At 42.4% G+C, this 12,655-nt stretch overlaps 2 protein-coding genes across 3 annotated transcripts in view; both read right to left on the reverse strand.

The window, feature by feature from the left end:
- The window catches only part of RC3H2 (ring finger and CCCH-type domains 2), a 52,020-nt gene extending 49,475 nt beyond the window's left edge, over nucleotides 1-2,545 (reverse strand). For both annotated transcript variants that reach the window (XM_018055731.1, XM_018055730.1), the window contains exon 1: nucleotides 2,283-2,545. The gene's annotated coding sequence lies outside the window, so the exon portion shown is untranslated. The remainder of the gene's footprint in view (nucleotides 1-2,282) is intronic.
- ZBTB6 (zinc finger and BTB domain containing 6) lies at nucleotides 4,495-12,202 on the reverse strand. Its single transcript, XM_005687117.3, has 3 exons — nucleotides 12,106-12,202; nucleotides 9,590-10,893; nucleotides 4,495-7,373 (listed from the first exon to the last, which is right to left on the reverse strand). The coding sequence occupies exon 2, from the start codon at nucleotides 10,882-10,884 to the stop codon at nucleotides 9,610-9,612; it is 1,275 nt and encodes a 424-aa protein (XP_005687174.1). The 5' UTR covers nucleotides 10,885-10,893; nucleotides 12,106-12,202; the 3' UTR covers nucleotides 4,495-7,373; nucleotides 9,590-9,609.

Consider the following 12,655-nt stretch of genomic DNA (forward strand, 5'->3'; position numbering starts at 1 on the left):
CTAGTAGTCACAATAAGGCAGGGAAAAACACCTGAAATTAATTTTAATGATAATTTATTTAACCCAATTTATCCAAAATATCATTTCAACATGTAATCAATGTAAGAAATTATAAATTCTTTTTATTTTTTGGACTAAGTCTCAAAACCTAACATGTATTTTACATTTATGGCACATCTCAATTCCCACCAGCCACATTTCAAGTGCTCAAGTGCCACATGTAGCTATTAGCTAGTACTGGACAGTGCGACTCTAGAGTACTTACAAAGTAATAATCAAAACTAACTTTTATCAAAAATGTGAGGTTAAAGCAATAGCTACACTTAGGAAGGTTTTCATAAAACTAAAAAACTTGAGGATCATAAAGATGTTACTTAACATTTATGAGGCTAGGTTTACAACATTATTTTAAATTTTCAGCTAGCTTTATTTTACTACATGCTTCCATTTTCCCATCAACAGAAAATGAAACTTCAATCTATTTCAAACAAAACTATAAACAAGTACTTATTATAATGAGATCTGATTGTAAGTTTATTTAGCCTTCTTTGATATTGCATACAATGTGAAAGTTGTACTCCCGTATATAAAATTCCATGGAAACAAAAATGCTTTCCCTCCCAAAAGAATTTTTTTTTTTCACTTTCTCAAACTGGAATACACAGCAAATTACAAAAGCACAAAGTGAAATAATTAAACATATGAACAAAGGACATAAGTCTTACATGGCAGGTTAACCCAATAGTAAAGCAGATCAAGAATAACTCAAAGAATCCACTAATGAACATGACTGCAATTAAGTTCTCAAATAGGTGCACATTTGAATTATAACATCTGCTTTTTTATAAACATGTCTAAAATATATGTTTAATATTTTATCCTTCCACCTATTTTCCAAACTCTAAAAACTTGGAAAACGTCAATTTCCAAATCAACAAAAATGGCAATACTGAAGATGGTCTTTGACAGGATGTAATGGCATCGACTTCTTCAAGAACTGAATGTGGAAGTAAACAACATAAGAAAAGGATGTTATGCTAGAACAGTGGTGTAGCTCTTTAGACAGATTTTTAAAAATCCATGAACTTGTCTTACTGTTTCAAGAACCCACAACTAAATTTGTATGCTTAACTATAAACAGGCTGCACAAAAGCTAACTAAAATATTTCTTTCTCTGCTTTTGAGTGTATCAATTTAGTGTAGCAACATTAACTTTCTCAGGTTACTCAAAAGTTCCTACCGGAACTTAAAAGTTTGACAAATACAAAAATGGAAAAAAGATTACTTAAACACTTTAGGTGGGATACAAAGTCATTCTAATCACAGCTAGTGGGAGGAGAATAGGAATTAAAAAGAAGGGGCCTAGCTAAGGGGAGAGTAGGAATTAAAAGGGAACCTAGGTGGTTATTTAAAAAAAAAAAAAAAAAAGGAGGGTAGGAATCATGAAATGAGATCTACTTTATGTCAGTGATTATTTGAGACTATTTTGATGTCAAGGTTCTGTCTGCCGGTATCTTAAACTGTTCTGTGATTCCAAGGATGGAAATGACAGCTACCTACCCCCATCTTCTCCCTTCCTGAAAGCTAAGAACAGAGAAAAGTAGAGCTGCTTCAGAGAAACAAAGATGCTTTCTACCATTCTTCTAAGATGGTGGAAGAGTCTCCTTAAGAGGCTTCCCCAAGAAGGAAAAATGAAACAGGGAAAGAAGAAAACCATAGCAGAATTCCCTGGCTGTTTCATGCCATTGCTCCGTCACCACCACTCTGCAACCACTCAGGTCGGGCCCTCTCCCTCCCAGGAGGTTAAGCCCTCCCAGGGCATTGTTTGGCCGGGGTCCCTATTTAACACTCAGTCGCTTCCACCATCCCTGCATCTCGGGAAGCCCCAGGGCAGAGAGCCGAAAAGCTAGGAGAGGACTTGGTTTCGAGGACCACCTCCAACCCCACTCTTACTAACTGGTGTAGAGAAGGGAGAAGGAAGCCTGCCCTTCGCTTGGATGGGTTCCTTAGGGGCTGAAGCGTCCCCCCGGCCGCTGTCGACGGGAGGTGGCCATTTGCGCCAGGCGCTAGGTACTGAAAAGCCCTACCGGGGAGAGGGGCCTCCTCCGGCCCGGGACTCCGGGCCCCATCCGGGTGTCAGGTGCGGCCCTCAGTTACCAACCCTCGGAGCATCGGAGACAACAACACAGAGGCCACGGGTTGAGACCAGTCTCCCGCCCGACCGCCGGGGACCGAGGACCCGGGCTGGGGCCCGAGCCGCATCGTGCCCGCCCCCGCCCTACCTGAGGGGGCCCGGGTGGGGTCGCTAAGGGCCGCTCCCGGGGGCCCCGCGACCGCGCGGCTCGGCGACGGAGGCGCCTCGTCTCGCCGGGGCAGAGCTCGGCGGCGGCTTCACGACCTCAAACTCCATCGGGAGCTACAGGGACAGCCCCGTTGGCGGCGGCGGAGGCCGCGACGGGGCCTCCTCCTCCTCCCTCCGCCTCCGCCTCCTTCTCCTCCTCCCCCTCCTCACCACGGAGGCGGACCTGGAGGGATCCCGACCTAGCTCTCGCGAGAAGATACTCCCCACCTCACGCGAGATCACGCAAGACCGGGAGTTGGGGAGGTGGAAGAGAAGAGTGGCAGCCCCCGCCACCTGGACTGCGCATCCGCTTTCCTCTTGTCGACTGAACCACCCCTATCACGTGACCAGAGAACCCTGGAGGACTGTGGGAGGTGTTGTTAGGAGACCTGGCAAGCCAAAGGGGTTGATGGGAAACTCCCTGCACATTCATAAATGCCTCGAGCCAGCCTCTAGACTCTGGTTTGAGCCAGAGTCTGACTCACCTTGTGGAAGGTGTGGTATGGATAGAGCATAATCTGATGTATCTATATTATATTGTACTGACTCTCCCATAATCAAATGCTGACCGAATCCCCCAGGCGCTGCACCGAAGTGTCAAGCAAGCTCCCTATTTAAAAAATAAAAACAAGCATTCGTTTGCCTGGCATAACACCTTATCTCTTTTTTTTTAGAGAATTCGGAATCCTTCAGAAGCTGGCAGAAGTCAAAATTCAATCAGATTCTGGCATAACTATCTCAAATATTTGTTGAAGGATTTGTTCATGGTAAACTGTAAGGTAGAATTTATTGTTTTTATAGATGAAGAAGCAGGCTAGGAATAGAGAGGGAAATAACATTAATGGACCTGTGGCATTAGTACCATGTGGCAGGTCCTGAGTTAGGTAATAAATATTTTAATCTTACTATTTTGTTTCATGTCATCTAAATATTCCTAAAAGATACAATGTACTCTTACTGTTGAGAAACTGAAAAACACAGATTAAGAAAATAGCCGTGAATTTTAATTAAATTTAAGGCACTATACAATGTGAAACCAGACATCCAACAAAAGTGTTTATGGAAGTGAGTTAAGTCGCTCAGTCATGTCCGACTTTTTGCGACCCCATGGACTGTAGCCCACCATGCTCCTCTGTCCATGGGATTTTCCAGGCAAGAGTACTGGAGTGGGTTGGCATTTCCTTCTCCAGAGGATCTTCCTTACCCAAGGATCGAACCCACATCTCCCGCATTGTAAGCAAGATGCTTTACCGACTGAGCCACCAGGGAAGTCCTGTTTATGGAAGTAAATCCCCACAAATTAGAAGACAGATGGAAAAGAACTTTATAAACTATAATGAATTTAAATATATATGCTTATTATTGCCCAGATGACCAAAAAAAATCAGTTTTCAAAAATATATTGGCCACAACAAAGATTTTCTTACATGCATTTTTATCCCTTTCATTCTCTTCTCTTTATGAAATATATGCCAAACCAAGAGAAAGGTTCCCAACAATGATTCATTTGGTTCACTGTTTTCCATTCAACTAGAGATATATATGTATTTTTTTTTCATGCCACTCATCAGTGGTATGTGATAATGTGGTGAGATTTTTCACAGGTGACCTGATCACAATCAAAATTTCAATTCCAATTCTCCTTCCCTAGCACCACCTACACCTGGTTTATTTTCTCCAATTCCATTTTTTAAATCTGACATAGTACATTGGTTTTAATTATTTGTTTAGTGTCTGTCTACCTCTGAAACGCCAATACTTTGGCCACCTGATGCAAAGAACTGACTCATTGCAAAAGACCCTGATGCTGGGAAAGATTGAGGGCAGGAGAAGGGGACAACAGAGGATAAGATGGTTGGATGGCATCACTGACTCAATGGACATGGGTTTAGGTGGACTCCAGGAGCTGGTGATGGACAGGGAGGCCTGGTATGCTGCGGTTCATGGAGTTGCAAAGAGTCCGACGTGACTGAGCAACTGAACTGAACCTCCAGTACAATATGTTTCATGAGAGTAGGGATTTTGTCTGTATACCTAACTTCTAATACAGGTATACGTTGTAAGGACTAAGTATTTGTTGAATGACTAAATGAATATCCAGGAAAAATAGTTTCCTTCTTTAAAATTCACAGATTAGACAAAAGACAAAGCTCCCCATTCCCATTTCCAGTTTATTATTTCTTATGTAAACATATAGAATAGTTACATCCAGGGGAAAAGGGCAAGGATTTTCTTTTACACCAAACTAACAACTGTCTCTCCAAGATCTTTTATACATAAATCCAGTAAATGAAGAAGCTGAACCAAAACACTGCATACTTTTCCCATCATACCAGAAACCACAAAGAACTAAAAGGGAACGTTTTCAATGAATAAATTCAACATTTTACGTTGCCATACTTTACTTTGCATTTTAAAAAATGATTTCATTTTCCTGAAATTGTTTAGATACATCATGCAAGCATACACTCCCCCAGGAATGACCTGAGATCACTCTGTGCTACTGAACAGGAATAAATAATAATAAATAACAACCATCACTTTCACAAAACAGCCCTGCCCCCATAAGCAAGTCTCAAAGAGCTTACAAAAAATTACACAAGAATTTTACAAGGCACACATAAAGCAAAAACATAGTACAACCATTACTTTTTTCAAACATCAAAGATAGATACCAATTTCTAAAAAACAAAACAGTTTATTTCTATTCTTTTACTCTCCCTCTCATCTCCATCCCTCCCCCACAAAACTTCATTCTAGGAAGCAAAAATAAGAGTACTTTAATCATAAAGTATTTCTGAAAGGAAAATGTTCTCATGCCTAAAAATGGCCAATCATAGGTCAAATGAGAAAGAAAACTGAACATTGTGCTATCAAATTCTCCAGTGGAAGAAAAAGTTTAATTCAGAAAAATTCTCCCTCCAATGGAGTATTCAAGTAGCAACATTCATAAAGACACAAAACTCTCCTCCCTGGCTTTTCCATCTTCTCTGTCCTTAGAAATTCAGGAAGATTTACATATAAAATCAAAGAATTTTAGACCTGGAAATGATCTTACTTTGTCAAAATCGAAGTTGTCATTTTACATATAAACTTATGGAAAGCTCAAGGAGAGGTGACCTACTACTGACCTGGATGTTATGAAGTTGTTTTTCTTATCCAATATGAGAGCTGGATTATTTAAAATCTTTCCCAGAGTTAAAAATCTATAAAGAATTTATTTTTCACAAAGCATCACAAAAAGGATACTTAACACTTATACAATCAACGTGATTCATCACAAAATACATTAAATGGTACAAAGTATATTACATTTTAAAATGTGAAAGGGCTTCCACAGAAACTAAAGTGAGTGAAGTCACTCAGTTGTGTCCGACTCTTTGCGACCCCATAGACTGTAGCCTACCAGGCTCCTCCATCCATGGGATTTTCCAGGCAAGAGTACCGGAGTGGGTTGCCATTTCCTTCTCCAGAGGATCTTCCCAACCCAGGGATCGAACGCAGGTCTCCCGCATTGTAGGCAGATGCTTTACCGACTGAGCACAAGGGAAGCCCTACAGAAACTAAACGTAGCAGAAGTTCTATATAAAGCTCAGGTGAGTGGAGGAGGAACAGAACATCTTTAAATAAGATGTATCCAGTCAGGCTTCTTTACTAAAAGTAGTTCCTGTGTTTTAGAAAGTATGATTTGCCCTGCAGTTTGTTTAAATCTTGTTATAACAACAAAACATTTTGTATTACATGCAGACAGGGATATTAGAAAGCCATGTCTCGTTGACACCATCTTAATATTACTCTCGATAAAATAACCACACATCCTGGTTTTGCTTTTGGCACATTTCTGAAAATATGGAATAAAACACTTAAGGAGGGCTTCTAATGTAAATTTGTGCTGCATGGTACCCCGCTATACTTCAGGTTGATGTGGAACCCTCCAGGGACCTCAAATCCCAGTATCTGGTCCTCTGCCTCAAGTAAATCAGACGTTGCCATTACTGCTCTGACTTATTCCAGGCCTGAGAGTCTTATCCTCCTCTTCTTACATAGAGGAAAGTTTTTTGGCTGGCGGGACCTGTTTCCTCACCAGGAATTGAACCTAGGCCATAACAGTGAGAGCTCAGAATCCTAACCATTCACTAGGCCACCAGGAAACTCCCAGGCGAGCCTGATCTGAAGGGAAGTGTCGGAAACCTCACTTGTTGGTCTCTGTGAGTTTGCTGTGCTGAATCCCTCTTGTGACTGTGGGCAGCAGAGGACTGTCTATTCCACATGGTGAGGTCATCCATGTATGTATAGTTGTGCACAGGAAGGGGTATGTTGATTCTAACAATAAACAACATCTTTCAAACTTTCAAGATAAATTTCCAAAGACTCACGTGGCCTATGGAAAAGGAAAAAACTGGAGTCTGGAATGGCTTTTTCTCAGGAACGGTTGACCTTTGAGGACACGGCCATTGAATTCCTTCAAGAGTGGGAATGCCTGGACTCTGCTTAGAGGGCCTTGTACAAGGGTGTGATGGCAGAGACCTGCAGGAACCTGATCTCTGTGGAGATCTTCTGATGGTTCTCATGAGGACGACCCCACTATATTCATGGAGCTCCAAGAAATCACAGACAAGTAGTCAAAAGGGAAGAGCCAGATGAGGGAGCGCCTGGCAGTCCTCTCAACTCACGTGACAGAGCTGGAAGAAGATCTGTACACTGCCAGAGAAGACCTCATCAAATCTAAGGAAGTGAGCACAAAACTGCGACGAGGTGTTCGTGAAATTGAGGCTGAAAACCACCAGTTGCAGGAACTCCTGGAACTGGCAGAGCAGAAGCTGCAGCAGACCCTGTGGATAGCAGAGATGCTCCCCAAGGGGGAGGCAGAGTTGGTCAGAGGGTGGCCATGCTTTCCAAGGCAAGGCAGAGAGAAAAAATGAATGAAGAACATAATAAATGTCTGTTAGAACTGTTGATAAGTTTTCAGAATCTAAAAAAAGGCTTCAGCTTTATCTCAAAGAGAGAATGGCAGCTCTGGCAGAGAAGTCTCCTACGAGAAGTGGAAAATACAAAAAGGCAGTTAGAAGGCAGCATGATAGGGATCAACTAAGACCAAACCTGGAAACCTTGAGAGCTGAACAGGACCAGACGAGGCTTAGGGCTTTCCCTTCACAACCCGACTTGTGCAGGGTCCTAGATGCCAGGTTCCTCATGGCATACAGGCTTGCAGTGTAGAGATGCCCCCAGAAAAGCCGACTGCCAGTACTATATGAAAAGCCTTCAAAGCTTACAGTTTCATGAGGTACAGGATGACAGGAAGGCCATAAAGTGCAGAACCTCGGCTCCCTCCTCCCCATGGTCTCTTCAGCTGAATCAGCTGCACAAAGGGGCTCTGCTGGCCACAAGGACCTCAAGGACATGTGTAACTCAAAAGGCTTGCAGGATGGCCCTGAGCAACCCCAGCAATAGTTAATAGCAGCCAGGACTTGCTGCCCAAAGCCCCCAAGAAGAAGGCGTCAAGTCCTACCATTGGTCTCTAGTCCGGCAAGAAAGAAAAAGGCCAACCTGGACATCTTGGCAAGAAAGTCAAGAGGATATAACTAAGGATTCTGCATGCCACAACCAACACTCCACATGCCACAACTAGGTCTCATGTGCCTCAAATAAGACCAGGTGCAGCCTAAATAAATTAACTTAAAAAAAAAAAAAAAGAACACTAATAGCTTCAGTTCAATTGCTCAGTCATGTCCGACTCTGCAAACCCATGAACCGCAGCACACCAGGCGTCCCTGTCCATCAACAACTTCTGGAATTTACCCAAACTCATGTCCATTGAGTCAGTGATGCCAGCCAACCATCTCATCCTCTGTCGTCCCCTTCTCCTCCCGCCTTCAATCTTTCCCAGCATCAGAGTCTTTTCCAGTGAGTCAGTTCTTCACATCAGGTGGCCAAAGTATTGGAGTTACCCAAACCATTCATCGAGTGATAGTAAGAAAACTAATATATACTGCCAATTCAACATTAAAAAAAAAAGGAATGTACTGATACAGCAACATAGATGAATATCAAAGGCATTAAACTTGAGTGACAATAGCATCTCAAAAGGGAACATACTATAAGATTCCATTCATGGTATTTCAGAAAAGGCAAAATTATAAAAATGGAGAACTGGTGCCTGGGTTTAGTGCTAGGAGGAGGAGTGACTACAAAGGCGAAGCATACAGAAGTCTTGGAGGGTGATGGAATGTTCTGCATCCTGATTGCAGTGGTGGCTGCATAACTCTGTACATACAGAAACATTCATAGAACTGTACACCAAAAACAAGTCAATTTTACTGTATGTTAACTAACAAGATAAATTTCAAGAAGAAAACATAACAAATACCTTAGAGCTTCATGCCACTGATATTTTTACTGGCCACAAAGTTATTAAATGTCACCATATTAAAATCAAGAAACCTGGGCCTAATTAAATCATTCTAAAATATATATACTAAAAACTCATGGAAATACTATTGTAAGGAATATTAACTTTATGTATAAGGAAATTCTGCTACTTCCAAGTGAATTTGAATGGTGTTCCTTTACAGTTTAAAACAATAGGTATCACAGTATTTACTTTAGAATTTCCAATACAGTTCATTAAAAAAAATTCACTAGTCCTACCTGTTGTTAAAATGACTAATAATGAATAATAGTATGCTTTAAATTTTTTTCCTCTTCTCAGTATCCTAATTTATTAAAAGTTACGGTATCGTTGGATTGTACACCTATATCCATTATCTAGGGATCTGAAATCAGAATCTGGAAACACTGTTGGATCCTCTGTCAATAGAGTCAAGAATATTTAAGAGGAACACTATTTCTTGAGATAAACCACTGAGACTTATATATAATGCATGAGACAAGACAGCATCCTATCAGCTTTATCATGTCTCCCACACTTTGGAACTGGTAGTACAAGTTCAGAAAGAATAACACGTGTGCTGCTGCTGCTGCTGCTGCGTCGCTTCAGTCGTGTCCGACCCTGTTCGACCCCATAGACGGCAGCCCACCAGGCTCCCCCGTCCCTGGGATTCTCCAGGCATGAACAATAGAGTGGGTTGCCATTTCCTTCTCCAATGCATGAAAGTGAAAAGTGAAAGAGAAGTCATAACACGTATAGGTAGACCAAAAATAAGATCTAAAGATGGGGGTTGAAATGCAATATTACAAATGCTGCATTTCTATAGAAAGACTTGCCCAACAGAATGATATTCAGCTTACATAATAAGGTGTGGTTTTAGTTACAGTAGGTTTTGCTTTTCCAGATCATGCCTGGGTAGTTTTTCACCACTGCTTCTGCCATGGAGAGAAGTTAAATGCTTTTTGAGGGCAGATTTGTGCTTGAAATCCATGTCACAACAGTGGCATTTGTATGGCCGATCCCCACTGTGTATATTCAAGTGGTCCTGAAGTGTGCTTTTCGCAGTAAATGTCTTCAGGCACACAGTACACTGAAAGGGCCGTATGCCCATGTGCCCTCGAATGTGCCTGTTGAGATTTTTCTTTTGTGTAAATGTTTTCCCACACTGTAAGCACAAGAACAACTTATGCATCTTAAGGTGGCGCAGATAATTCTCTACGTGAAGAAACCCTCGAGGGCACCGGGGGCACTGGTGCCTCAGGGAAAAAGCGTCCTCTAGATTCTGAATCTCATTCACTGGACCATGATTTCCTTCAGTGTTCTCACAAAATAAGCCTTGATCTTGATTCCCAGGAACTTCTGTCACTCTGCTCTCAACTGTAGAATTGATCAGTGAATGCTGTGTTTCTGGGAAATACATGCTTGCTTTTGAAGAGGTACAAGGCTGTGAAAACTTTCCATTTTCTACACCTCCAGTACTGATAGATTCCACATGGAGGATACGAATTTCATTGTCTTTAAAACCCATGTCTACTGAAGACAGCTCTGGTGATCTCATTTCCTCTCTCTCTGCTGTCAAGCTCTCTACTGTAGACTGTAAAATGTTGCTTTCCTCTTCTTTAACATGGAAATCTATGTTTACAGGACTATCTTCTGAAATTTCAATGATCTCACAGTCTTTATCTGAATTTTCATCTTCATTCTTAACATCTGGATCAGAGGATTGACACAGGTCAACATGCTGATTGTTATTTTTCATAGAAAGATCAATTTCCAAATACTTTGACAAAGCTTCTGTGCACTTTTCCACAATGTGAACCATCTGAAGGTAACTGGCAGCAGTCAAATATTTCAAAAGCTCTTTCCTTTTAACTTCAAGTGCTCCAGTGTAGCAAGAGAGCAACAATTTTCTGCCAATTTCTGCACTCTGCAAGATGGTGATTCTGACATGTTTTGACTGCGTGAGTAAAAACTGATCTCTCATAAAGGTGGAGCAAGCAGCTAAAATCACCTTGTGCCCCTGGAACTCAGTGTCATTAATATAAATTGACACATCACAAAATAAATTCTGCTGCCTCAAGAGATTCATTTTCTGCAAGACTACATCTCCTTGTTGTTCAAACTGGAAGTGCAGAACGTCAGACTCGGCAGCCATGGTCACAATCTAAGCAAAATAAAACATAAACATGGATGTAAGGATCAGAGTGGTTTTCCTACATTGTGATAGCAAAAAGAAATCATCCCCAAATCCTAAACCTAAATTAGGTAGAAGATAACTCAAATTCTAATCTGTGTGCTAAGACTGAACCCCTAGGGCAACCACCTCAAAATCCCGAAAGATAAAATGCATTTCTCTATGATCTTGTGGCACATTTTAAAAAATCTGTTCTTACAGCATTTTTTTTTGTTCATTGTTCTACTTTTATTTGTACATTAAACATTTTTCATGGCAGACTGTTTATGTTACATACAGCATTTATTACATTGAATTGTACTCAACAGTTTTTATGCTTTTCTCTTTGGCTAAACTCTATGTGCCTTGTGGACAAGGACATTGTTAGGGGCCACTACTAAGTGGACTTAACAGTTTCCCAAATTAGAATTCTTAATATAATCACCAAACTTCCTAACTCCTCATCACCTGGACCTCCAGGTAAGCAGGTCCTTCCTTCTGCATACCTGGACCACTGCAGCCTCCTTGATGCCAGTCTCCTACATTACAAACTACCCTCCTAAAAGCCATCAGATTAACATCTTTTAGAACTTTTAAAATTTTTGTATTTTTCTTTTCTGCTTTAAATCTTCCATGATTCTCCTCCATCTGCAGGACAGTCTAACCTTCTTAGCAAATACAAGATCCTTCATTATTTGGCCTTCACCAACGTTACGGCTTTACCTTTCCTCAATCTCTTACACTGAAGCTGCTTTGATATTTAGATTTTCACCACTGCTCAGACAAGAAGACCCAATTACATCTTTGTACGTTATATTCGCGCTTCCAGCTAGTGATCTGGCATAAGGCTCAAATCAAATAAGACTTCTCCTCCCGTCTCCCGACAGAGTCAGTAGTATCCAGAACATCATGAAAAGGAGCCTAGTTCATTTGAGGTCCTGCAGCGAGCATGGTGGCCGGAACAGAGCAGAGGCAGCTGCGGGAGTATCTGTTGAACTGAATTCGGATCACACCGGCCTGGATGATCCTCTAGTTCGTGACACAGGTCTTCTCGAGCCAAGCCCGCCAGGACCAAGGTCCTGACGGCCAAGTGCCTGCAGCAGCATTTCAGCCACTCCCCGGTCGCGCCTCGCTGCTGCCCTCCTGCTCCCCTGCTTCCGCCTCAGACTTCCCCACCCGCGAGACTCCACGGCACTCACTCACCGACTCAGAAACCAGAGTCAAGCTTTCCGCGGTAGCGGCGGCTCCGGCCGGAAGGTGGGGGGGGGAGGCCAGCCTGGGAGGAAACACATCCGGGGTCAACTAGCTTCGTTCCTCACTGGGTCCTCCTGGGTGTCCCGGAAGGACATCCTGAGACAGTCTTCCTTCCTCACTGCCCCCGCGACTGGGATGACAGACCCCGGAATTCCCTCGAATCCCATCTCTCCTGTCCCACTTTCGGCACTCGAGCCGGTTCGCTCCGTGAGTTCTCAACATCCGAATGGCAAACGGGTTGTGAAGTTGTAGTATAGCGCATCTGTCGGAGTACCCAGCGCAGGGATCCCAGGAGACCCTCCTGGATTATTAGGGACCGGATCCTTTGCTTACCCTCCATATAAAAGGTGGCGGGGAGGGGGGTTGGGAAAAGAGGAGAGTGCTATTGGAATCAGTATTGGAGATTACTTAATTAATGCCCCGTCAGGATTTGGATCCCACCTCACCTGTCAGCTTATGGCTTCCTCACTACAGCCCTACCCTTCTCAGTTCCTTGGGA

The sequence above is a fragment of the Capra hircus genome, chromosome 11 (assembly GCF_001704415.2).
Source record: "Capra hircus breed San Clemente chromosome 11, ASM170441v1, whole genome shotgun sequence".
Taxonomy (NCBI): Eukaryota; Metazoa; Chordata; class Mammalia; order Artiodactyla; family Bovidae; genus Capra; species Capra hircus.

Bases quoted from the DNA above. Each gene is read 5' to 3' on its own strand.
- ZBTB6 (XM_005687117.3), bottom strand. From the start codon at position 10,884: ATGGCTGCCGAGTCTGACGTTCTGCACTTCCAGTTTGAACAACAAGGA.